Source organism: Pleurodeles waltl, chromosome 7 (assembly GCF_031143425.1).
Source record: "Pleurodeles waltl isolate 20211129_DDA chromosome 7, aPleWal1.hap1.20221129, whole genome shotgun sequence".
Classification (NCBI taxonomy): domain Eukaryota; kingdom Metazoa; phylum Chordata; class Amphibia; order Caudata; family Salamandridae; genus Pleurodeles; species Pleurodeles waltl.
The window spans coordinates 55161819-55189513 of NC_090446.1; the positions used below are offsets into that span (position 1 = coordinate 55161819).

The window sequence follows — 27695 nt, forward strand, 5'->3', positions numbered from 1 at the left end:
GCTACATAATGGTAACTCCGAACCTGGGCATGTTTGGTAACAAACATGTCAGAATCATACCCCAATACTATTGTCAGTATTGATTGTATGATTCCATGCACTTTGGGGGCTCCTTAGAGGATCCCCAGCATTGCTCCTACCAGCTTTATGGGGTCTTCCGAACAGCTCACGCTGCTGCCACCCCTCAGACAGATTTCTGCCCTCCTTCTGCTGCTTGAGCAGCTCATGCCCAGGAAGGCAGAACAAAGGATTTCCTTTGGAAGAGGGAGGCAACACCCTCTCCGTTACAAGGCTTGGGAGGGGTAGCCTCGCCAAGCTACTAGTATGCTCTGAAGGGCACATTTGGTGCCCTCCTTGCATAAACCAGTCTGTACCAGTTCAGGGACCTCAGCCCCTACTCTGGCGTGAAACTGGACAATGGAAATGGCGTAACCACTCCCCTGTCCATCACCATCCCAGGGGTTGTGCCCAGAGCTCCTCCAGGTGGCCACTTGATTCTTCCATCTTGAATCTAAGGTTGGCAGAGGCCTCTGTGAGAATCTGAGTGGCCAGGTCAGGGAGGTGACATCACAGCCCCCTCCTAAGTGGTCACCCGGCTAGGTGACCAATCCCCCTTTCTGGGCTATTTTGGGTTTCCCTCTTGGGTGGGTCCTCAGATTTGACGTGCAAGATTCCAGCAGGACTCCTCTGCAACGTTTACTTTGACTTCTGGCCACTGGAACGGCAACTGGACTTCACAGGAACCTACAATCTGCAGCTCCAGCGACGACTTTGCCACGCAACATTGTTTCTCCGACTCCTTCCAGCAACTGCAACATTAGCCCAGCTGTGCTTCCTCTGAGGGCAGCAAGTCTTCAGTCTGCATGAGAAGAAAGAAGGAAAATTCCTTGAAGTGAAGGAGTCACTTATCTGCATCCGCAGGCACCAACTGCAACAACAACCGGCTGCGTGGATCTCCTCTCCTCTCCTCCTGAGCTGCGTGGATCCTGCATCAGGGGTGGTAGTCTGGAGTGGTCTCCTTGGTCCTCTCTACCAGCTGCCCAACTTTGGAGTAGGTAGGTCTTTGCCTTCCCATGCAGGACAGTACCCCCATGCACTGCATCTCTTGCAGCTACCCCCGGCACTCTTCTCTGTGAAGCACAGCCCTCAATGTGCTTCGCCTGTGAAGTGGGACCTCTCTTCAGGTGTGCTGTGGGCCTCTCTACAGCTCCTGGACTCCTTCCCTGTAGGTCTTCTGTGGGGGCTGCCTCTCCTCCTCCAGACTCTCTGCCTTGCTGATGGTCACCTGAGACTCCCCTCCATGGGTTGAGTCCCCCTGGACCTTGCTGGTCCCCGGTAGCTCCACTTTTCTCCTACTGCGACATTTGCTTTTGCCAAGGCTTGTTGGTGGGTTTTCCACACCACAGACTGACTGCAATTCTTCATCTGGCGTGGGACGTCGACTGCATCACCTAGGAACTCTTCATCTGCTCCAGTGCTGCATTGCTGACCATCTTCGTCTCCCCGTCGACCAACTCCTGCATCCACAGATGGGTGGGTAGTGGCTCCTGCCACGACCGGACCATCCTACGTAAACTGGACTTGGTGCCCTTCTTTTCCAGGTCTTACTCTTCCAGGATCCACCTCTAGTTTCTTGCAGTCTTGTCTGCGTTTTGCAATATCCTTCTCTGAAGTCCTTTTGGTGGGTCAGGGAAAAAACTGTAACTTACCTCTTTTCTCCTGGTCGCTGGTGGGCACTCTGGTACTTACCTTTGGGGTTTCCTAGTTCCTCCAGCTCCCCTCTACCAATTCCACTTCCTTGGGTGGGGACCCGGCTTTCGCATTTCACTTTCTTAGTATATGGTCTGGTCCCCTCTAGGCCTTCAGTATTGCCTATTGCTTTTCACTGTTTTCTATTGCTTTTTATGCCAATCTGTGATTGCTGCTGTACATATAATAGTGTGTTACTTACATCCTATTGGAGTATTGCCTATCTAGTGTTTTAGTGTTTGTGTTACTGTAATAAGGAACCTTTATTTTCGTAACACGTGTTTCTTTCATGTGTGTAAGTGCTGTGTGACTACAGTGGTATTGCATGATCTTTGCATGTGTCCTAGATAAGTCTTGGCTGCTCATCCGCAGCTAACTCTAGAGAGCCTGGCTTCTAGACACTGCCTACACTTCACTAATAAGGTGATACCTGGACCTGGTATAAGGTGATAATACCATAGGTACTCACCACACACAAGGCCAGCTTCCTACATCAGAGAGCTCCTTTTTTGTCCCCTGCAATTTATAAATGAAAACTGAATATAGAACAGTGAGCAATGAACTCATCAAAGAGCTGCATGCAAACATCAAGGTATAGATTAGAGCGTCATGATTTCCCCCCACTTTTTGATTAACTTAATGTTGCAAAACAAGTTGATTTGAGTGCAGTTCTTATTATTAAAGAGAGCCCCCAACCATGGTGTTATGTTTTAAATTCTGAGTTTGCGCTTCTCCAGATAAAGCACTCTGAAACTATACCTGCTACCAGTATGGATGACCTGTGACACCTACACCTTGTAGTCCTCTGTCTTATGTAACATTTCCTATACACTGATTTACACATATATGATGATTGTCTCTGCGTAATGTCTGTGTGATGTAAAGTGCTTTGACACCCTAGACTGGTATGAGGGATGAATGATAGAACAACACATGCGTATATCGTGCATGCCGTAACATCGCGGTCTCAACAATGACCGTGTCTTTACTACGCATGCCTTTACAACGAATTTCATTGTAAAAGCATGTTTGGTAAAGGAACATGCGTGGTAAATTCTCCCTACCCTGCCCCCTTACACCTGATACCATACTCCACCCATCCAAGCACTTAAAACTGCCCCTGCCCTGAGCCCTAAACCCCCCTGCCCTGAGCCCTAAAAGTAACCCTGCCCTGTCCTAAAAACTACCCCGACCCCCACTCTGAACCCTAAAACCTACCCTGAACTGCTCTAAAAACTACCTTGATGCCCCTGCCCCCACCCTGAACCCTAAAACCTACCCTGCTCTGTCCTAAATACTACATGACCCCCACCCTGTACCCTAAAACCTACCCCACACTGTCCTAAAACTACTTGAACTCCATGCACTCCTCCTGACCCCTAAAACCTACCCCACCCTGTCCTAAAAACTACCCCGACCCTACCCTGCCCTAAAAATTACCCCAACCTCCCACTCTAAACCCGGCCACAGCCCTACTTACCTCTCTCTCCTCTGCTTCTTCCTGTTCCACCCGGACAGCTAGACCGCTATCTATGCTGTAATCACGCATATGTGTGGTAAAGATATGTGTGGCAAAGGTATGTGTGCTAGACCCATATTTGTGGTAATGGCAGCATGGTCAATGCATTGTAAGGGATATTTCCCGGTATGAGTGGTGCTATAAAACAAATGAAATGCATCTGAGAGAGAGTGGTGATGGATAGTAGTGAGGGAATCCGTGGCAGAGGTGGTCACTGGGGGGCGCCAACAAACAATGTCACACTGGGCGCCACCAGCACTAAGGACGGCCCTATCAGACAGCACAGCAGTTCACAGGAACGCGGCAGCACAGAGACTGCCACTTGACAGTCAGACAAGGACCTAGCAGCAATCATAGGCCTTACTGGCCTTCATAGGCAGGCGGAGGCCCAGAGACTTATACAGCCTGACTAGTAAGAAAGCTCCCAACAGGCAGCACAGTGCCTGGCAGGCAGCACAGGAATCGACAGGAAGCACTGCGCCCAGCAGGCAGTACAGGCCTCTTAGGACTTCACACAGGCGAACAGCATCACAGAGCCTGTCGCTGCCTAACAGGCAGCAAAGGGCCCAGCAGACAGGGAATTGCAGGCCACACAGGACTCGACTGGAAGCGACCGCCTTCCCCATCTCCCCCCACCACGGCAACCCTTCTGGGTGCAAACTTTGTGCAGGGGGCCCACCTCAAGGTTGTCCCTGTCCCCCCCAGAAATTTAGTGTCTCCTACGCCCCTGCACTTGTGTACCCGCACCCTTCACGCACACACACCCGGCAGGAGAGTCCCTGAAATACTCCGGAAATAGTTCCCCGTGTGTGAGCAGCTTCACAAGGTGCACATTAATTGTGTGTGTGTTGTACTGGAAGGTTCGGCCATTTACAATTATAAGTGTCCGCTAGGGGCAGACGCGCTCTTCTGAGCGATAATGATGTCACCGAGTGACAGTTCTCAGACTGAGCTCCAACCTATAATCAGTGACTAAGGGAGACGCGCTCTCCTGAGCGATGACAGGTAAAAAAAAAGTGAAACCCTGTTGCCCCGGGGGGCCGGGCTGGGGCTGCTCCCCAGTGTGTGACTCACTTGTACACAGAGTGACAGTTTCCAGGGGGAGGCCACTTACACATATATAAACGGCGTCCAAGACCTGAGGCACGGTCTGGTGTTTGCGGAGTTTGCGCTGGATGGGGTGCTGTGGGGAGAGGGGCTTGCAGCACACCGACCACCTCCTCTGTGCACACTTTCCACGGAGCAGCACACCGACTAACACCCTCTGTGCACACTTTCCCCCTCTGTGCACACTTTCCACAGAGCAGCACACCGACCCGCCCCCTCTGTGCACACTTTTCACGGAGCAGCACACCGACCCTCCCCCTCTGTGCACACTTTCCACGGAGCAGCACACCGACCACCCCCTCTGTGCACACTTTCCACGGAGCGGCAAACCAGATGCCCCCTTTGTGCACACTTTCCACGGAGCAACACACCGACCCGCCTCCTCTGTGCACACTTTGCACCCGTGGGTCCGGCACAGATCGGAGCCCCCGCTTCACCCAGTAAAAGGATGTATCTTGTTGCCTCTTAAGAGCGCAGGTGTAACCAGGAGCGGGGGCTTCAGTCCTTCACACATCAAACGCCGCTCCCTCGGGTGCACTTGTGAATAGTGAGTCCCTCTCTCTTCCCGGCCATGGGGGCCCCCGAAGAATACCCACCCTCTGAACCCCCGGAGCTTGTGAAAAGGGGGGGCACTGAGGGGACACAATGTAAAAGAGCTCTCTACGTTGGGCCAGGCGAGCAAATGACCCCCTCACCCCCGGGCACTACTCAGTACCAACCTTTCACCCTCATGCACCCGTGCGCAGACCCACAGCACCCCTTGAACCAGGACACTTCTTTTCACAGAGTCACCGCTTTAAATGGGTGGCCATTCAATATTACAGACGGACCTCCAAAGGAGCTTCAGAGGGGGGCCAGTGCACGGCTCGAAGTGGGATTTACAGGTGATGTTGGGGCTAAAGGGGGCGTTATCTAAAAGGGGCGTGGCCTTTGTTATTGAGAGTGTGGCCTAAGCATGTAAACTAAATGTTTGTGATTTCCATATTATGCCACCGGATCGGTATTTTGGTGTCTCTAAGCTTTCTTATTGCATCCAGATGTGTATCAAAACACCTAAAGCCTGCCAGGACTATTGGCTTTGGCATTGCTTCTTAGCTGTTTGACATAAACGAGTAACAAATATTTTGTTGTAAATAATGATATTACAGCTGCTTTTTTATTCTGACATTGATTTAAAGTTTACTTGGGGCGGGGGGAGGGGTAGTGGTATTCAGTGTCTATCACTCCTGTTATATTCACTCTGCGGGACACTAACACCATATTTACTCCTTCTGCACAGCTTACACCTCATCTCTCTCCTCTTCAGCCCCCATTTCACTTCTTCTGAACGCCCCCCGCCCCCGCTCCCCGGAAGCGCTGCATTGTCTTTTCCTTTCACCTCAACAGCTGTTTCCCTCCTTCACACACACTTAGGATTAGAGCTGCAACTGGGAGTACCTTGTATAGCAACCTCACATCCCCTTGTCTGCTACATAATAAAACTACCCTACAAAAAACAGTACACTCCTCGTGGCTCTCTCAGCCACCAAGTCCACCACCCACACACACAGACCCAACAAAATGCCTCCTTAACCTGCTATAAGAGGAACACTATATTGAAAAGCAAGACTATTGTGAGCCTCAAACAGTTATCACAACCAGCAACACTCCTGCTCACATTATACTACTTACCCTTCTCCTAAACAAAACTACACTACCACTAACACACCTTTTCTAAACTGCCAGCTCATAAATGCTCGATCACTCTCAATAAACAAGCACCACATCTACGACCTGCTCACAGACACACAACCTGACTTACTATTCATTATGGAATCCTGGTTGGGAGATGACATGGCACCAGTGTTACACTAAGCTGTTCCTCCGGGCTATCAAACCATCACTCAAAACCGTATAGGCAAGAGAGGAGGTGGACTAGCTATTATATTCAAACAGGCAATGAACCTTAGTAAAACAGACATCTCCATACAAGGTTGTGAAGCCCTCCTTACCAGATGCCACCCTACTCCAACTTCCTCCTGTAACTTTCTCCTCCTTTACAGACCTCCACCTAACAACTCCACTTTCCCAGATGCTTTTCTAGACACAGTCTCAAACCTTATTACACTATACTCCAACCTATGCATTCTTGGGGATCTAAACATTTGGTTTGACAAACCCAATATGCCCCATCCAAAAGCTATCACCACTGGCCTAGTCGCATTGAACCTACATCAGATTGTACACAATCCAACACACATCGCTGGTCACATCCTAGATGTCATTTTTGCCAAGTCTGAACTAGTTACTATTCATAGCATCACACCAATCACTAGGTCAGACCACTATATGATAACTTTCCGACATATAACTCCACAAATCAACGCACCCCACAACTACTTACATACATACACCTATCGACCATGGAACAAACTCAATTTGGATCACTTAGAAGCACAACTAACAGCAAACACAGATCTAGATACAATTAATTCTGTGCCAAAATATTATGAGTGGCTACAGGAAGCTTTTGATATCCTAATACCACTCAGAAAAACTAAACACAACAAAAGAAAACCAACACCTTGGAGAAACACAGAACTTAAAAAGATAAAGCAACAAATCAGAAAGTTGCAGCGGACCTGGCTCAAAACAAACAACAGTCAAGACAAACTGCAGCTACACAAACTTAACAGGATATACAAATCATCAATCAAAAAAGCTAAAAAAAGATACTACTCAGACAGAATTCAAAATGCAAAATCTACAACCAAGGAATTTTATAAAATTCTCAATGAATTTCGAAAACCTACATGCATGGAAGGAAGTCATCCCACTACTCAAGATTTCATAAACAAATTGGCAACTCACTACACAACCAAGGCAGACACATTGGATTCCTATTTATAACAGAAGAAAAACATCAGCACCAACCCCTTTCCTAAAATACCCTTTAAGAATAAACCAACCCAACCTCTACAGTCCTTCAAACAAATATCCCAGGATATTTTGATTTGGTCAAAGCAAGCAGACCTTCTGGTTGCCCTTCTGACCCTTGCCCACCACAAATCTTCAAGAACATTCTTCTATCTACTTCGGCTGCCACACCTGTAAGAAGAATCATCAACAACTCTTTAACTTCAGGAACTTTTCCTGTAGACCTGAAAAAGGCATACATACGACCTTTATTAAAGAAAACAAACCTAGGCCCGCAAGACCCCAACAACTACAGACCAATCACAAATGGACCTTTCCTGGGCAAATTGATAGAAAGAGCAGCATTTGCCCAGATGTCACAATTCATTGAAGACAATTCTATACTTTCAGACTTCCAAACTGGATTCCACCCAGGAAGAAGCACCGAATCGGCACTCATAGCAATCTGGGACGATCTTAAAAACACAGTCGACCGAAATGGAGTTGCTGCACTACTTCTCTTGGACCTCTCAGCTGCCTTTGATACGGTTGACCATGACACCCTAACTCAAAGACTCCACAAAGCCGGCATACAAGGGATTGCTCCCGACTGGATTACTTTCTATCTTCAAAAAAGATCTAATATCATCCACTCGTCCCCCTTCTTGTCCGAACCCTACCTCACAAAAGCAGGGGTCCCCCAAGGATCAATCATCTCACCTTTGCTTTTTAACATCTACATGATATCTTTACCAGAACTGATCAATGATTTCCATCTCACATGTTACAACTATGCAGATGACACACAAATACTACTTAAATTAGAATGCCCCAAAAACATTGAAAACTCTCAAATCTTCAGTTGCCTCAGAGCGGTTGATCAGTGGATGACCTGGAGCCATCTGAAACTAAATACCTCCAAAACAGAAATACTCACATGTGGTGACTGGAAAAATTATGACCCTCTGTGCGTCTAGCCTGAAGATCTCGGACCACCACCTCCTCAATTATCCAAGGAAGTTAAAAACCTAGGAATCACCATGGATTCCAAGCTAACTATGAATGCCCAAGTGGACAAATTAGCACGAACAAGCTTCATCACCTTGAAGACTTTACAACGAATCTTCCCCTACCTCGGATTTCCACACAAGGTGCAAGCTACTATCTCGCTTGTACTATCCAAACTGGATTATGCCAATGGCCTCTACCATGGATCATCTCTATCTGTTATGAAAAAACTACAACGTATCCAGAATTCCGCAGCCAGGCTACTATTACATGTAAAGCTGCAAGCCCACATCTCCCCTGCCTTGAGAGCACTACACTCAACTAACAAACTCTCATTTCCGCGGCTCAAATTAACTCATAATAATACTAAAACTGTACTCATTAAATCCCAATACTAATCCATCACTAATTCTTGTTGGGTTCCGGAGTAGCGCGCTACTCTTCGAAAAGCGCTTCAACGCCTCGTCAGGGGTAGTAAGCGCTATATAAATACGATTACAATACAATACAATACCTGACCACTGTTCTGAGCTCTGTGCAGAGAGGCCAAGGACCGGATGGCCATGCATTGTGAACACCTTTCTCACCCCTGACAGGCAATGGAAGAAACATGATTTATCCATTATAAGCACCTAGAGGGACTCGGTTCCGAGTAGGCACTATACAAGAGTAATATGCTGCATGGCAAAAACATACAGAAACACACCATCCTGGAATTACAAAACACTCCGAGGTATTAGAGATTAAGGAAAACGTGGAATGCGAGAAAGAACTGAATCGCTGATAACATTTTTAACATTCATTTATCAGGAGTTAGTCAGTGTTTTTGGTTACAAAGTTAAGGGCATGAATATAGGGCCCAATTTCAATGCTCTTTTTAAATTTCTACTGGGTCTTAAAGCCGGACGGACCTGGAGAAGTGGGCGTGGCTTTTGGTGAGAATGGAAGCAGGACTGGTGGTTTTTCAACCCATAAAATACCAAGCATTGACAAAGCCAATAGGTCTTGCCTATGGGAAAGCTATTGGCTCTGGTAATGTGCTTTAGCCATGTTGTGCACCAGTGTGGCTACTGGTCAGCATCGCAAAAAGTTGATGAAGTGGAGTATGTTTAAGTGTGTTTGAGTGGAGCACATCCGAGTGGATTAGATTACTCCAGTGGATTACAGTGGAGTAGATTGTAGTGGATTAGAGTGGAGTGTGTGTTGGAGTGGATTAGATTTTAGTGGATTACATGAAAGATGTGATTTACTATTTATTTTTATGCCTTCGAATGCAATCGTATTCCACACGAAAACATGCTAGTCTTTACCAATTTAGCACAAACCTGTGACATTCCTGAAGCAAGCACGAGAAATCAATGCAGTTGCACCATTTCTGACCAGTGCAATAATGTACTCCGTGGCTGTTGATAACTGATGCACAGTTTGGCAAATCTGCATGCTAACACGAAAGAGATGTCGGGGAATAAGCCATGTTAGTGTCATCGCCCCGAAATCATTTGCAAATTCAGAAGGAAATTAAGGGGAAGCTCCTTTCAAAGCTGAGACAAGCCCCTCAAGTGGCAAGTATAATAACATGATTGACGGTCAGGAAAAGTGACCCATGACACAGAGTACTCCAGGAAAGAAGAAAAAAGCAAGCAAAAAAGCAGGGGGGGATAAATAGTACCTCAAACACAAGAAGAGTGACTACACAACAAATGGTAAGCAATGGGCGGGCTCAAACCCTTTTTGTAAACAACAGTGTGTTGCCAGCAAGACCCATGTGGTAGCTCATGCCCTTGCAGACTCGACCATAAAGATGAATGTGACCTTGTGTAATGTATATGGTCCCCATTTAAAGGCCAGCAGTAAATTTTGGTTGAGTTTGAGCTATGCAAAAACAAAACATACTGTCATTAAGTGATTTGCCCAGAATCACAGGATGTTGAGCTGAGGCCGAGACTTGAACATGGTTTCCCAGTTGCGAAGTAGACAGCTCTGGTTGTGTGGAAACTGACTGAAGAATCCATTTTATTATTTCTCCAGGCCTGACTTCATCCTGTGATACTCAATGCTGAAGAGGCCTGAAAAACACATGCAAAAGGTTGATTGACCTTTACTAAATTAGCCCTGACAGGCAGCTTGTAATGCAAGGCTTGCTTCAAGAGACACCTCCCGTAACATGCATTGCTTCATTCGCCAGCTTCAGACAGACATCTGGATGTCCACATAGGTCTGAGGAAAGGTTATGAAGAAACTGGTTTGGTGACACCTTAGAAAGTCCCAACCGTCTGAGAAATGTGCAGGTCACGCTTGTGGTCATCCTGTATCACGCTGCCATCATAAAATTATGTTCTACTGTGATTGGATAGATGCCTAATATATGTGTAACACCATGCATCACCTGATCAACATCACACCATGTACTTGAAGAAATCACCTCTCTGTTGTTCTGATTGGATGATGTATTTTCACATTTTTTGGTCTTCATGCATAAAAGATTGTACTGGAGTTCCGCAATTCCGACTGGTTGGACTTGGCCTCTCAAGCCATCAGTCTCCGTGCATGTAAATACATTGTCTTTCTTTAAACTCTAAGGGGTGGTTAGTCTCTGGTTTTGTTCCTGGTCTGACGGAGGCTTCAACTGTTGTAATGCCACATCTTTGTTTTTTCACAGTTTTTATGTAGCGCAATGTCGACCCACATGTATTTGAGCACTGTACATGAACACCAGCTACATTACACAAGGACGCATTCATCGGGTACAGGGTATATGTGTGCAGCACTCTGAAAGAGTCAGAAGGAATGTCCTACACATCTGCGTCCTTCAGGTCCCAGTAAGGCTCGCTTGTGAGGGTATCTTCAGGTGGAGACCCATTTAACACAATGTAGCATAATACCAGCGCGACACTTGACGCTCTCTTTAACGTCACCTAAGATGGCTGAAAAAACTCAAAATGTAGCTGGAAGAACATCTGTTTTTTTTTGTAGATCACGAGCCTGTTCGCCGTGTGATAAATGTGCTGAATCCACAGACCAGACTCCGTGTTGTGCTGGGCCTGGCGGCTGCTCTATTCATCACTGTAGTGGGGCTCTCACTGTACATCATGGGTGAGTACCGATCATTTCAGTCCGTGGTTCACCCCTGGTAAGCAGACCTTGTTCATGGAGGACGCGCGACACCCAGCGGCCGTGGCTGGCTCTGCTTTCAATTTATGGAATGCAAGCCTTTAATAAACATTGTACCCGGACAATATTTCCAGATATTTAACCCCTTCGCTGCCAGGCCTTTTCCCACTCCTGTGCCAGGCCTTTTTTTGCCTATTTGGGGCAGTTCGCGCTTAGGCCCTCATAACTTTTTGTCCACATAAGCTAACCAAGCCAAATTTGTGTCCTTTTTTTCCAACATCCGAGGAATTCTAGAGGTACCCAGACTTTGTGGGTTCCCCTGAAGGAGGCCAAGAAATTAGCCAAAATACAGTGAAAATTTCGTTTTTTTCAAAAAAAATTGAAAAAGTGGCTGCAGAAGAAGGCTTGTGGTTTTTCTCCTGAAAATGGCATCAACAAAGGGTTTGCGGTGCTAAACTCACCAGCTTCCCAGCTTTCAGGAACAGGCAGACTTGAATCAGAAAACCCAATTTTTCAACACAAATTTGGCATTTTACTGGGACATACCCCATTTTTAAAAAAAATTGTGCTTTCAGCCTCCTTCCAGTCAGTGACAGAAATGGGCATGAAACCAATGCTGGATCCCAGAAACCTAAACATTTCTGAAAAGTAGACACAATTCTGAATTCAGCAAGGGGTCATTTGTGTAGATCCTACAAGGATATCCTACAGAAAATAACAACTAAAAAAGAAAAATATTGAAATTGAGGTGAAAAAAACATACATTTTTCTCTACGTTTTACTCTGTAACTTTTTCCTGCAATGTCAGATTTTCGAAAGCAATATACCGTTACGTCTGCTTGACTCCTCTGGTTGCGGGGATATATAGGGCTTGTAGGTTCATCAAGAACCCTAGGTACCCAGAGCCAATAAATGAGCTGCACCCTGCAGTGTGTTTTCATTCTATACCGGGTACACAGCAATTCATTTGCTGAAATATAAAGAGTAAAAAATAGCTATCAAGAAAACCTTTGTATTTACAAAAAGGGCAGAAGATAAGGTGTTGAGGAGCAGTGGTTATTTGCACATCTCTGAATTCCCGGGTGACCATACTAGCATGTGAATTAGAGGGCATTTCTCAAATAGATGTCTTTTTTACACACTCTCCCATATTTGGAAGGAAAAAATGTAGAGAAAGACAAGGGGCAATAAAATTTCTTTTGCTAATCTGTGTTCCCCCAAGTCTCCCGATAAAAATGATACCTCACATGTGTGGGTAGGCTAGCGCCCGCGACAGGAAATGCCCCAAAGCACAACGTGGACACATCCCATTTTTTTAAAGAAAACAGAGCTGTTTTTTGCAAAGTGCCTACCTGTAGATTTTGGCCTCTAGCTCAGCCGGCACCTAGGGAAACCTACCAAACCTGTGCATTTTTTAAAACTAGACACCTAGGGGAATCCAAGATGGGGTGACTTGTGGGGCTCTGACCAGGTTCTGTTACCCAGAATCCTTTGCAAACCTCAAAATTTGGCTAAAAAAACACATTTTCCTCACATTTTGGTGACAGAAAGTTCTGGAATCAGAGAGGAGCCACAAATTTCCCTCCACCCAGCGTTTCCCCAAGTCTCCCGATAAAAATGATACCCCACTTATGTGGGTAGGCCTAGCGCCCGTGACAGGAAATGCCCCAAAACGCAATGTGGACACATCACATTTTTTGAAAGAAAACGGAGGTGTTTTTTGCAAAGTGCCTACCTGTAGATTTTGGCCACTAGCTCAGCTGGCACCTAGGGAAACCTACCAAACCTGGGCATTTTTTAAAACTAGAGACCTAGGGGAATCCAAGATGGGGTGACTTGTGGGGCTCTGACCAGGTTCTGTTACCCAGAATCCTTTGCAAACCTCACAATTTGGCTAAAAAAACACATTTTCCTCACATTTTGGTGACAGAAAGTTCTGGAATCAGAGAGGAGCCACAAATTTCCTTCCACCCAGCGTTTCCCCAAGTCTCCCGATAAAAATGATACCTCACTTGTGTGGGTAGGCCTAGCGCCCGCGACAGGAAATGCCCCAAAACGCAATGTGGACACATCACATTTTTTTAAAGAAAACAGAGGTGTTTTTTGCAAAGTGCCTACCTGTAGATTTTGGCCACTAGCTCAGCCGGCACCTAGGGAAACCTACCAAACCTTTGCATTTTTGAAAACTAGAGACCTAGGGGAATCCAAGATGGGGTGACTTGTGGGGCTCTGACCAGGTTCTGTTACCCAGATTCCTTTGCAAACCTCAAAATTTGGCTACAAAAACACATTTTCCTCACATTTTGGTGACAGAAAGTTCTGGAATCAAAGAGGAGCCACAAATTTCCCTCCACCTAGTGTTCCCCCAAGTCTCCCGATAAAAATGATACCTCACTTGTGTGGGTAGGCCTAGCGCCCGCGACAGGAAATGCCCCAAAACGCAATGTGGACACATCACATTTTTTTAAAGAAAACAGAGGTGTTTTTTGCAAAGTGCCTACCTGTAGATTTTGGTCTCTAGCTCAGCCGGCACCTAGGGAAACCTACCAAACCTGTGCATTTTTTAAAACTAGAGACCTAGGGGAATCCAAGATGGGGTGACTTGTGGGGCTCTGACCACGTTCTGTTACCCAGAATCCTTTGCAAACCTCAAAATTTGGCTAAAAAAACACATTTTCCTCACATTTTGGTGACAGAAAGTTCTGGAATCAGAGAGGAGCCAGAAATTTCCTTCCACCCAGCGTTCCCCCAAGTCTCCCGATAACAATTATACCTCACTTGTGTGGGTAGGACTAGTGCCCACGAAAGGAAATGGCCCAAAACACAACGTGGACACATCACATTTTTTCACAGAAAACAGTGCCTATCTGTGGATTTTGGCAGAAACCTAGCAAACCAGCTCATTTTTGAAAACTAGAAACCCAGGGGAATCCAAGATGGGGTGACTTGCGGGGCTCTGACCAGATTCTGTTACCCAGAATCCTTTGCAAACATCAAAATGTGGCCCAAAAAACATGTTTTCCTCTCATTTCGGTGACTGAAAGTTCTGGAATCTGAGAGGAGCCACAAATTTCCTTCCACCCAGCGTTCCCCTAAGTCTCTCGATAAAAATGGTACCTCACTTCTGTAGGTAGTCCTAGCTCCCCCGAAAGGAAATTGCCCAAAACACAACGTGGTCACAACACATTTCACAGAAAACAGAGGTGTTTTTTGCAAAGTGCCTACCTGTGGATTTTGGCCTCTAGCTCAGCCGGCCCCGGGAGGGTTCAGAAATGGCTTAAAATAAATTTGACTTCCGACCGCACGACACCCCGCCCCCCCCCCCCCACCAGGGAGCGACCCTTGCCTATGGGGTCGCTCCCCCTGCGTGACATTGGCACCAACAAAAAAAAATCCCTGGTGCCTAGTGGTTTCTGCCCCCTTGGGGGCAGATTGACCTAAAATCGGCCAATCTGCCCATGGTCTAAATACAATTTGCCCCCCAGGGGAGCGACCCTTGCCTAATGGGTCGCTCCCCATCTCTAAAAAAACAAACAAAAAAAAAACACAAAAAAAAAATTTGCCCTGGCGCCTAGAGGTTTCTGCCCCCCCTGGGGGCAGGTCGGCCTAATAACATTAGGCCGATCTGCCCCAGGGGGGGCAGAAATGGCCTAAAATAAATTTGCCCCCTCCCCCCCAACTCCCCCCCCAGGAGAGACCCTTGCCTACGGGGTCGCTCCCCCTGCGTGACATTGGCGCCAAAAAACAAATCCCCGGTGCCTAGTGGTTTCTGCCCCCTTGGGGGCAGATTGACCTAAAATCGGCCAATCTGCCCATGGTCTAAATACAATTTGCCCCCCAGGGGAGCGACCCTTGCCTAATGGGTCGCTCCCCATCTCTAAAAAAACAAACAAATGGTCTCATTGTAGCACATACCTGATCTCCTGGCATTCAGTTCACATCAGACCTGGAGTACAGACTCCACAATAAAAAATAATTCTAGCATTCGTGTTACAAATTTTTCAATTTTATTAAGGACGAGATCCAGTGCTGAAGGCAGAAGTGCCAAAAATCCTTGGCAATCTCTGCCAGAATGCAAGATCTGTCTCCCCCAATTTGTTGAAATATCTCACTGCTGAGATTTTGTCCATTCGAAGAAGTATACAACAATTCGCCTTGAGAGGGGACAAGCTCCTGATTGCAAACAAACCCGCAAGAAGGTCCAGATAATTGATATGAAGGTCTAGTTCTGCTTTGGACCAACGACCCCCTGTGGAAATCGACCCGCAACGGGCCCCCCACCTCCAAAGACTGACATCGGACCCTATCACAATGTCCGGGGAGGTACTGAAGATGGCTCTGTCATTCCAAGCCTCCATGTGGTCCAACCACCACCTCATCTCTGACTGAGCCTCCTCTGAAAGAGGAACCTGGTCCCCATAACTTAGGCCTCTCTGAAGATGAGAAACGTTCAACCTCTGCAGAGCTCCGTAATGTAGAGGCCCCAAAAATATAATCTGGATGGAGGAAAAGAGCAGGCCCATCGTGTGGGCAATTGCCCTCAATGATACAGTCTGTCTGGACAAAAGTAACCTCAGTTCTCTCTTGATTAGATGAATCTTCTAAGGGGGAAGGATCAACTGAGCTAGAATGGAATCTATCCGAAAGCCCAGAAAATCCATCTGCTGAGACGGAATTAAGACTGACGTTTGGGCATTGATTATGAACCCCAGACCCTGAAGAAGGAAAATGGACCTCTCCAGATGGGAGAGGACTAGACTGGGACATTGAGCCATGATAAGAATGTTGTCGAGGTAAATCATTAGACGCACCCCTCGCACATGGAGGGACTCGACTACCGGCTGCATCACCTTCGTGAAGCACCAGGGGGCCGAAGAGAGGCCAAAAGGAAGAACCTTGTATTCATAACAAAGACCGTCCCACTGAAATTGGAGGAAATGACGGTGGGGAGGGAATATAGGAATGGTCAGATAAGCATCCTTTAAATCTCCACAAACCATCCAGTCTCCTTCCTTAAGAATATCCCTCAATAAGTGGATGCCTTCCCCCTTGAAATGACAATAAAGCAAGCATCCGTTGAACTCTTTGAGATTCAAAACAAGACGGGAACCACCCCCTTTCTTGTCCACTAAAAACACTGAGCTGAGAAATCGTACAGGATGCTTTAAAACCTCAACAATAGCGCTTTTTTTCAAAAGCGATGATATTTCTGCGGAAATGAAACTGCGCTCTTGAAGGGAAAAATATGTCAGATGGGGAGGTAACGACTGAGAGGGGGACTCATAAAATTCGAGCTTAAAGCCCTGAATGGTCTTCAGGACCCAAGCATCACAAGTGATCTTGTGCCACGCTTGCAGAAAACCCTCTGTCCTGCCCCCCAAACAACCTCTGAACTCACAAGCAGGCTCCCCTGTAGTTCCTGGGAGTAGGATTGTGAACCTCTAGATCTCCCTCTGCGGAACCTGGAATGGCCTGCTCTGGGACAGGAGGGGTAGAAGGGTGAGGTGGAGGAGTCGTAGTCTTGGAAGCCACCTCTTCCTTGATGATAGTAACCCCGTTGAGGGCCTTGTGGGCTGAAATGGCCGAAAGCACACCCTCTGTAGCGTACGGCCCCACAAACAAGTGGACGAAGAACTCTTTTGATAGACCCTTGGGCCTTGTCTAAATTGGCATAAGTTGCTGCAAATTTTGAAAGTTCCTTAAGGAAAGAAAAGCTAAAAAGCAAGCACTGAGCCAAAGGACCTTACTCAGATGAAGCAAGGTCCGCCAATTTAGGATCCTTCTTGATCAAAAAGGAACAACGACGTTAATTGGAAATGACACAATTAGCGTTCCCCAGAAAGCACAGTGCCCTTTGAGCCCAACCCACCAGAACATCGGGGTGAATGGTCTCACCAGAATCCTTGGCCTGAAAACCCAACTCCAAAATCTTGGTCAAGGGGCCAGTTGCGTCCAAAAGCTTGTCCTGGCAACCACACCAGGTACGATCTATGCCCTTCTTCGGGTCTTTAGAAAACTTTTTAAAATAAGTGACTAGAGTAGGATCCCGTTCAGGGGTTTCAGTCACTTTAGAGGGAAAATCAGGTCTCAGACATTCAGAATGCAATCTGGAGCGAACCTCCTTCTCAAATCCATGCCTAATATGGGATTCCACATAGTCTGCCACTTCAGCTGGAGGCAACCATAAGGAAGATCGAGGATGAACAATGTCCTCTGGTTCAAAAGTAAGGACTTTTGGTGCAGGAATAGGCTCTACCTGGTGGCATGGCTTCTTTTTGCGCTTTCAGGGAGGGATCATCCCCTTGATCAGAGGAGTGGTCCGATGAGAAAGAAGCTAAATCTTCCTTGGACTTACACTTCTGGGAGGAAGCAGCATTATAGTCATGATCCCTGGCCATTGACCTGATAAGGCTCTCAATATCCGCCGCCTGCGGATTGTCACCCTGCTTGGGGGCTTGTGAACTGCCAGACAAGGAAGGCTCTCTGAGCGCCTGAGCCCCTGAGGGAGCCACCCATCCTTGCTGCTAGGCAAAACCAATAAGGTGGTGGTTAATGGGCCTGATAGCCTGAGCCAAGGCTTGATTGACTGTATGATGCACCCCAGCATCTAAAGCGTAGACAAGGTCATGCTCAAAAGATCCAGCAGGATCATCCACATAACATTCATCACCTCCTTGGTCATCATAAGCATCCATGCTGATAAGATACAAGACTCCAGAGGAGCAGAACAATTAAAAAATAGGTTATTTGGACCAAATGGGGCAGAATATCAGCCCTGAAAAGGGTGTATATATATATATATATATATATATATATATATATAATTAGTTAGGATGTGGAGGGAGCTTTGCCCAAACAGAAAACAGGCCCAGCCTGTATAAAAATTATTGCAACCCCAAGAATATCGCACTTGGGGTGTAAATCGGAGAGAACACAGCCAGCAAAGGTGAGGAGATTAAACACATGTGGCTCAGCGTGTTCAGAAGCATTCAGCTTTGCGCATACTCACTGAGTAAAAGCTGTGGCAATAAAAAGAGGACTGTGCGGCAGCGCCGCGCGTCCCCACTCCCCTGCTCCCACTCCACTGACAGGGGAAGCGAGCCGACCGGCTGCCCCCGGGAGGTATAAAAACGTTCCCACAGGCAATGTCTCAACCACAAATGCGCTCGCCACACGAACACAATGCCGAAACAAACACGTAATTAGACAATCATGAAAACGAAAGCCCTTAACTGGCTGAGAAGCAGCAAAGGAAGAGGAAGTATGTTGTTATCCTCGGGTTTTATAGGGCTTGTTTCTATGGTTGGTCATGTGATATACATGGGTTCATGGGTTATGTAGTATTTTTAAAAAGTTATTTCTAATTGGCTACTGTAAAAAATAAAGCATAGAAACAGAAGCATAATCAGACCCTCCGGTCCTGACATACAATTTAAAACATGACCGCGGCCATAACTGCGGATCAGTGACGTAACGCAGAATGATGCCCCTCCACCACCTCAGAATGTGTAGAGGAGCCCCTAGGTCTCCAATGTCTCACAGATATTCATTAGCATTGGTTTGAATGGGTCCCCTCTGAAGGGTTTGGGGCCCCCTGACGGATTCCTGCCCCAGCAGATGTGTGCGTCACACCCCTGCCGCAGATATGGTGACAGCTCTGGTTTGTGCATCAAACCCAATTTTGTTGGGCTGCCTCTGGAGTCAACCATTCAGATAATTCGAAAAATATTGTTGTTTGAACAAATAGGCCCATATGTATGAAAAATTGCTCACAACTGTGCTAGCACAGTTGTGTGTAATTTTTTTTTTTAACACGACCTAACGTCATTCCCTAAGGCCAACCATGCGCCATATTTAAGAAATGATGCACAATGGTGCTAAGGAACGGCTAACGTCATCAAAAAAACACTCTAGCCGGTGAGGGATGGTGTTGGGGGAAATGGCGCTAGTGAGTAAAAAATGACGTTAGGCTGGTTAGCTGAACAAAATCTGCTGCTACTCAGCATAGCTTCATTTTTTGATGCACAAGAAGCCAAAAAATGACTACTGTCTAAGTATAGACAGGAGTCCTTCCCACCACCCCACCACAGGGGACCAGTGTCCCCAGGGCAAGCCCAAAACACCTAATGCCAGCCAGGGGGCCCCATGTAAGGGGCCCCCAGTGGCACACATACACATACACTTACCTGGGATGGGCTCCCTACCCTTGTAGTGTCCCTGTGGTGTGGGTGGTGGTGATCCTGGGGGTTGGGGTGGGCATCTTTGTGCCCATTCCATGGTATTTCACCATGGAAATGAGCCTACCTGCACATTAATGCCTGGCCTGACCAGGCGTTAAATAATGGTGCTAAGCGCCATTATTTAGGTCCGCCTCCCACTTGTGCGTCGTTTCAGCGTTGGGTGTTAAATATGGTGCTGGGGGCCTAGCGCCATTTTTAGGAAGGGAACGCCTACCATGCAGCTCATTGACGCAAGGTGGGTTGGCACTTCCTAGGAATGGCGCTAACTCCAATAGTTTGACGCTAGACGGGTCTAGCGTAAAAATATAAATATGGAATTAAGTTAGCATTGCTTTAGCGTCAAAATTTTCGACGTTAAGGTGACACTAACTCTCCATAAATATGGGCCATAGTAACTTAAACAAGCATTTGCAATGCAATGGGTCTCGCGTTTGCTCGAGTTAGAGCTATTAGAGTTGTTAATTAATTACTGGAATGTCCTTGCCACATAAATTGAAAATGAAAAGTGAAACAGTTGCCGTAAGCGAGACGATTCAAAGCACCTATTTTAGCAGACTTGAAAGGCCTGAATACTGTGCCAGCTTTGAGTCTAATGCTTCATGCAATCTCCAAACATCTTTGGTTTAGGAGCCCATCTCCCTGAACTCTCTTATCTGCTGCGTTTGGGAAAAGTTCACGTCCTGAAATTAAATGTATACCTGTGACTGGACCCTTGCTAATGCACCCTGTCCAGCTACCTACTTGTTTCACTGCCCTCCACTTGATGCATGAGTGTGTGTGGCTTGCCCATGGGCCATGAGATTACCCCTTCCTTGTGTCATGAGAGATTAACCTGGAAAACTCGGCCCATGGGTCAAGGGAGATTTATCCTCCCCTCCTGCCACCTATGTGCCTGCCTGTGTGAGAGATTATCCCCACAGAGCCTGCCCTTGTGTCATGATAGATTACCCAAGCAGAGCGTGCCTTGTGTTGTGAGATATTACCCCCAGTGCTTGCCCTTGCCATGAGAGATTACACCCCCACCCCCTAGTGCCTGCCCCTGTGTTCTGTCACATAGCACTAGCCTGCCTTTATGTCCAGAGAGGGAGAACCTCCCTGTGGTACCCTGCTCAGGTGTGGTATCGGCCTACGCTTCTGTCCTTAGAGTACCACCCCGGAAGCGAGCCATCCTTGCCCAGGTGTGACCCAGAAGCAGCCTGTCCCTTCTGTTTTCACCCAGCGCAGCTACACGAGGTGAAAGACTTTCTCATATATCCATGGTCGTACTCGGAAGGAAAACAGTTCCGGTGATCACAATCAGTGTCCACTATTAGCCAATCGTACAGTCAAACAAGCATTTACAATGCAACGGGTCTCGGGTTTGCTCGAGTTAGAGCTATTAGCGTTGTAACTATCTAACCGGACTTTCCTTGACACTTAAATTGCAAATGAAAAGGATAACAGTTCACATAAGCGAGCCGATTCAACGTGCCATGGCCACCTTAAGCATGAGCCCAAAGGTGAGACACAAAAAGAAAAAGAAGTTCGCTCGCAGTCAAACAAATAGGCAAATGTGCAATTATCCATGTAACAGGGACAGTGTGCAAGGCGTAACAAAACCAGCCCAAGGAGGGACAAACGTAAAGCATTTACCAATGAAAGCAAAGGGTGTTTGTCAGGCAAGCCCATGAACCAGTGATAGTGAGTGATGTGTGTGTGGTTAAATGCCCATAAAGATTACAACAGGTCAGAGCAAGTTTTAAACTTGTAAAGATGCTTTATAAGTGTTTTGCAAGGTCTGGAAGACTGTGTGGATTTAAGCTTGTTGCAAATAATGTTTATTTTTTTTAGCACGAAAATTATAAATGTAATCACAAATTGCCCAAGGAACATTGTTTTTTCTTTTTTTCGTTCCATACCCGCTTTACCAGTTCTAAAGAAACGTCAGTTTTCTGAGCCTCAAATCATGAAGGAGTCTGCACAGAGCCGCGCTGCAGATATTGGAAAGGACGGTCGCGTGCTGCCCCCTTGTGGTGATAGCTGGATCTGGTACTGGAATAAGTGTTTCTATTTCTCTGAAGGCTACGGAGACTGGACAGAGGCCAGAGACTCCTGTGCTGCTCTGAACTCCTCCCTGGCTCTGATTGACACCCAGGAGGAACTGGTAAGAGTTGCAAAACTCTCAATGTCTCTTATACTTTCTTTTATCCAGTAATCCATTGTTAACTTGGTGGAAGGAGTTTTTTGGAGGCGGCTGGTGGGAGTGGGAAGAGCAGGTAATGTGCGTCCATTGGAGTGTATCCAGGGTACTGTGCGGTTGTGAAGGGGAAGAGGCATAGAGGGGCAGCAGGGACAGGATGGAGAACAGAACATGGGTGAGGGGAGTGGGGCATCGCCTACTCCGAGCGAGTGACACAAGATCTGTGTGGCTCGTGTTTATTTTCAAGAGAAATCTAGCAAAAAAAATGAAATGCATTAAATCCAAAATGATGGAAGCAGGAAATTAAAATAGCGCCCGATATATTTTTGCAAGCTTCCCACAGTTACGGAAAAGGGATCTATGCGTATTGCACACGTCACTTCCTTGTACCCATTTAGACTGTTTCTCTCCCCCTCCGTTTCTAGACAGTGTTACTCGCAGCCCATTGGCAGTGGATGTTCTCATCTGCACTCGAAACACAACCTCTGCCCTCTCCCCCACTGGGCTGTTTAACCCTTCATTGCCTACTAGAAATAAATGCAGCAATTCACAACTGAAGTTTATTTCCCTTTTCTCTAGGGTGCCAAGCTGCTCCATGACCCGAGGCCACCAGCCCAACTTGGCTTTTTTGCAAAAGCAAGTGGCTGTGTTGGACTTGTGGTCGGTCTTTCCTAGAACTGGCTGAAGGTGTCACACATGACTCTAGGTAGCCCTGCTTTGAAATTTTACACGTTCTCTAGCCCACTGGAAAAAATCTGCTGGTTTCCCCCGCAAAACCTGAAGTAAGCTTGGTTCGCATATTGTCATGCATTAAACAAGCCCCTGCAATGCCAATCATTTTCGCTTTTTTTTTTTTGTTTATTTGTTAACCGAAACATTTTACCACGATCTTCAATAGTACACAGGACACTAACATTAAATAAATAATAGGTGTGAGCAGCAAGAGGAGCGGCTCACGTTTTTTACACCCAGAACATGTAGGAACAGTGCAAGCTTCCTTTCCTTACAGTATATGCACAACTGGACCATATACAGTGACACATCTCTCCCTCATAACAGGCACCGAAGGCGATGGCAGGGAATAGGTTACTTCTTTATCTAACATGTACAGCAGTTCAAGCATCCCTCTCTCACCAAAGGGGGACAGCTTGGGGAGCAGCAGTGCAAGCTTCCTCTCCTTACAGAATATGCACAACTGGAGGGCACACAGTGCACACATCTCTCCCTCATAACAGGCACCGAAGGTGAGGAAACGGAAAAGGTTACTTCTTTATATAACTACATTGGTACAGCATGAGGAGCAGCAGTGCAAGCTTCCCCCTCACCTGACAAGGAAACAGCAGTGGAATAGCCCAGTCTTTATAGAATGGCAGCAGCAAACCAAGCTTTCCTCTCACACGGACAGGTAACTGCAGTGCAAGCTTCTCTTCCCTGCAGAACAGATCACCACTGCAGGAGTGGAAGTGCAAGCTTCAGCCACTCACAGAACACGTACAGTCACAGTATGAGCGGCATGTAGGATACACAGCTCACTGGAGCAGGTGCTTGAGCCTCCGGAGTTGTGTATAGAGGTGGGTTAGTGAGTCAGTTTGTCAGCGCTTCTGTCTAGTCAGATGTCTGCACACTTTCTGTTGTGCCTCCTGTCGGTGTGATACACTCTGTGATGCTTCTGTCACATGCTGAGTGTACAGCTACAGCTCCTCATGTCACATCCTGTAGCCTTGCTGCTGTCTCTTCCTATGGATCCTCCTACTGCCAGTCACTTGGGCTTATGTCAATGAACCTTGAACTATGATGTCCATTACAGGCCTCTTGTGCTTTATAACATATACCATAGAGAAATAGACACTAATGCTTCAAGTTTTTTTAATGTCCAAAACAAGTACATGAAGTGAGACTAAACTCAGGGATGCTCAGGATATGTGAAATCGAGAGACATTATTTTCACATACTGAACATCCCTGGCTTTAATCCAAATATTTTAGGTGGAAACTCTTTTTCGGGTGAATACTATATTGAGGTCCCATTTTACTATTGTTGCAGTCAATGACCCAAGTACAGCTGCTATGCCCAGACATGGGCCCCATGTTCACTGTGCCACAGGTCTCAAGCTATACCCCAGTGATCTGATTCCTGCCCACTCCTATCAGAGATCGAGTTCTATCAAGGTAGGGCCTTTAACGCTCACGTCCATTCCCAACCCTGATGTAGGCAATAAAAACCCAATGCTTTGAATATAGAAAGCTGGGACACATGGCAAGATTATGCCTGTAGGAAAGAAGAGGAAGCCATGGATTTCAGGTATGTTCAAAGACCACGATATTATAACACATATTCAGGGACACCCTTCTTGACCTGTACAGGTGAGTTTTAGGTTCGGAGTATACGCGGTCAGTTATTCATCAAAATCTTGAACAGCCCCACAAGTCCTTCCAGAGATAGTTCCCATTAAAAATTTCCATGGGTATCAGAAAGAATATCCTATGGCTTACGTTTCTTTAGCGAAAGGTCCCTGAATGAAGTCAAAGGGATAGTTAGCTAAAACCCCCTTTTTACTTAAAGGATTCCTGATTTAGGTTTATGAAGGTTATACATAACAAGAGCACATAAACAGGAGACCAGCATAGGGTTGACCCTGAAACCTGATTTAGTCTCCCATGAAATATGGCAAAGGGGGCAGAAACCTCATAGCCTTACAGTCAGAAGGCCCTACTCTGCAAAATGCCTGGAAACAAGTTTAAAAGGGAAACTGGAAACCTGGGTAGGTCCTCAGTACTTTATCCGAACACGTTATTGTGTAGTGGGAGGGAGAGGGTAACAGCCTCAGTTAGTTCTAGAACCCGCTAAACAGCAAGCCTGTTTTACCTCATAGTTATCTACTGGGGGGAGAGGGGGGCACTTTGGAGCAGGAAAAATAGAGTCGGAGGATTCTTGAGTAGGGTTTTTTTTTTTGTCCCAGAATTTATATCCAGGTAAAGAGATTGTTGGGAATGCCACGTATGGCAAACTAAAAATACATACAATCCCTGTACCACCAATTCCTCCTGCAGAGCATTCCCTTAGTAGGGGTCCCAGTTCAAGGGGTGGGCATGGATATAGAGGGACCTTTACCAGTAGCCGGTATAAATACCTGGAGGCAATACCCCTTCGAGATCAAGATATATCAAATAGCCTCTGCCATGGTGGATATATTTTCATAGGCAGGTTTTCCAAATGAAATCCTAAAGGAGCACCTTTTATTTCTAAATAAATGGTTCAACTTTGTTTTCAATTAAGGATCCAACAATAGAGAACATCAGCCTATCCCCCCCAGACAGACTGCATCCAAAAACACTATATTGGCACATTGAAGCTCCCTTTAATGAACATAATGCTGGGCAATGAAGGCCGGTATTTGGATAAGCTATTGATTTTAGCCTTTTGTACCATCTGGGGTTGGGTCCAAGAAAGCCATTGCTTTTCACCCCTTAAACTTTTGTGCAAAAAGGAACCCAAGATACTGCTGGAAATGACTAGAGTAGGCTTCACCTTGCAGGCCAAACACACCATCTGCTGAATCCCCCACGGCTCTTCCCGAGCCCATCCCTCTTCAACATCTACCTGACACCACTAGCAGACATCACCAGATTGCACAACAGCAACATCTCCGATGACACGCAGCTCGTCCTCTCACTCTCAGCAGACCCCACCTTGATGGAGACCAAATTCCAAAACTGCATGAAGAACATATCAGCCCGTAGGAGGGACAACTGCCAGTGGCTTAAAACAGAGAAGACTAAAGTTCTGATCTTTGCACACACACAGCCCTCTGGAATGACTCCTGGTGGCTGCCAGAACTTGGACCTACCCAGACGCCAAAAGATCACACCTGCAATCTCGGCATCATCCTCGACATCGAACTCTCCATGAAATGTCAGATCAATGCTGTCTCCTCAGTCTGCTTCCACATGCTCCGCAGAGTTTTCAAGTGGCTCCCCATCTGCATCAGGAAGACAGTGACGCAGGCCCTTATCACCAGCCGACTGGACTACAGCAACACACTCTACAGCCATCACCACCGAACACTTGCAAAGACTCCAGACGATCAACAATGCAGCTGCCAGATTGGTCCTCAGCCTGCCCAAGAGAAACAACATCACCCAGATCTTGAAGGACCTCCACTGGCTCCCCCTCCAGAAAAGATGCCATTTCAAACTCCTGAACCAAGCCAACAAAGCCCTCCACGACCAAGGACCCGTCTACTTGAACCACCGTCTGCACTTCCACCGACCTCCCAGGAGCCTCCGTTCCTCACACCATGCTCTTGCACAGATACCGCGCATACGCCGCTGCCGCGCCATGGGACTCTCCTTCTCCCACCTCGCTGCCAAAGCCTGGAGCGCCCTCCTACCCCACCTCCACACGCACCCCCACTGTCCCACTTCAGGAAAGGGCTCAAGACCTGGCTCTTCGACTGACATCTGCAGCAAGCACCTGGATACCCTCGTGTGTAACAAGCAACGCTCTCCAAATACAACATGATGGATTGATTGAGGACGCTAGGATTGAGACTCAAAAGAAACCCCTATTTAGGTTATGTTACACTGTTAAGGTCCTGAATTGGGAAACAGTAACATTTAATGGGTAAGATATTTGCCAGAGCATAAGAAAGAGGCAATACCACAGGGTCACTAATGTAAAGGAAAATCAGAAGGGAGTCCGGGTGTTACTGTTCTTAGCTGGTAATCACTGAAAACTGTTATCTCTCTGTCATGGGCCTTACCTTACTTTTAGAGACGTTTAATTAAATTACCTATTGGATCAAGGTGTTAAAGAAAAAGGAAGAAGAAATCTTCCATGTAAATCATCTGAAAAAGGGGAAGGTTTGGTTCCCCAGAACGTACTGGCTGCCCACCTAATGGAGAAGCCCGTCTCTACCTTAAACAAAATAGTAGTTAAGGAGTTAGTTCACGGAAGAAAGGTAGGAATTGATGACTGTTCTTTCTGTTTCTCTCATCTGTTTTCAGAATCCTGAGATAGAACAGAGTTACTGTATCATCAAAGACATACAGAACCAGTGACGCCCTAAAACCACCTTTTGTTTCCCCCATTCGGCAGTAACATTGTTGTCTTTTGGTATGTCCTGGACTGAAAACCAAAACATCTAATGGCTGCACTAACTCACTCAGGAAAAGCAGGGTTGCACATCAGTCCACAAAATAAAATAAACTTGCCACTGAGCAAATTAAATGACTTGAGTTTTGATTAGGAGATATGACAATACAGCAACAAGAAGGAAAGATTGAAGAAATTCAAGCTATACCCTTTCCAGTCACCAAACGCAATTTACATACATATAATACATTTTGAGAACACTGAGCTATTATAGGAAATGTATCCCAGACTACTCACAAATTGATTCTCCAACTGACTGATTTGCTAAGGCAGAGTTCTTCACGTTAGGTGTGAAAGGACCCCAAAGATCTGGCAGTAGAGTAATTAAAAATATTGAGATGTAATTGGCTTCTAAACTAATAATACAATCACTGAAACTTGATAGGCCCTTAATCTTGTAAAATGATGCTTCAAACCTATATATTGGTGCTCTATTGTCTAAGATCAACAAAAATTGGGAAGATGTACCTGTCCGGTTCATTAGCAGATAACTGTTTCCTGGAGAGGAAAGATAAGCAGTAATACAAAAGTAATGCTCGGCAATCAGATGCACCATTGACAAATTCAACTATTATTTGTAAGGAAGGTGGTTAATTCTACATACAGACCTCATACCCATATCATGGTTGGCTCTGAACTAGGGTACACATTTCTGTATTCAAGTTGGTGGTTCCTTTTTACTGCAATCTTAGTTTTGAAACTAAAAAGGAAAAGAGCAAGGAAGTATGGGCTT

At 46.4% G+C, this 27695-nt stretch overlaps 1 protein-coding gene across 2 annotated transcripts in view; it reads left to right on the top strand.

Moving 5' to 3' along the window:
* The first annotated feature begins 4430 nt into the window (after positions 1-4430).
* Positions 4431-27695, top strand: part of LOC138303616 (C-type lectin domain family 2 member E-like) — a 54428-nt gene continuing 31163 nt past the window's right edge. For both annotated transcript variants that reach the window (XM_069242907.1, XM_069242906.1), the window contains exons 1-3: positions 4431-5259; positions 11252-11371; positions 21540-21772. In XM_069242907.1, the coding sequence (XP_069099008.1) occupies positions 4947-5259; positions 11252-11371; positions 21540-21772 (666 nt within the window). In that variant the 5' untranslated portion in view covers positions 4431-4946. The remainder of the gene's footprint in view (positions 5260-11251; positions 11372-21539; positions 21773-27695) is intronic.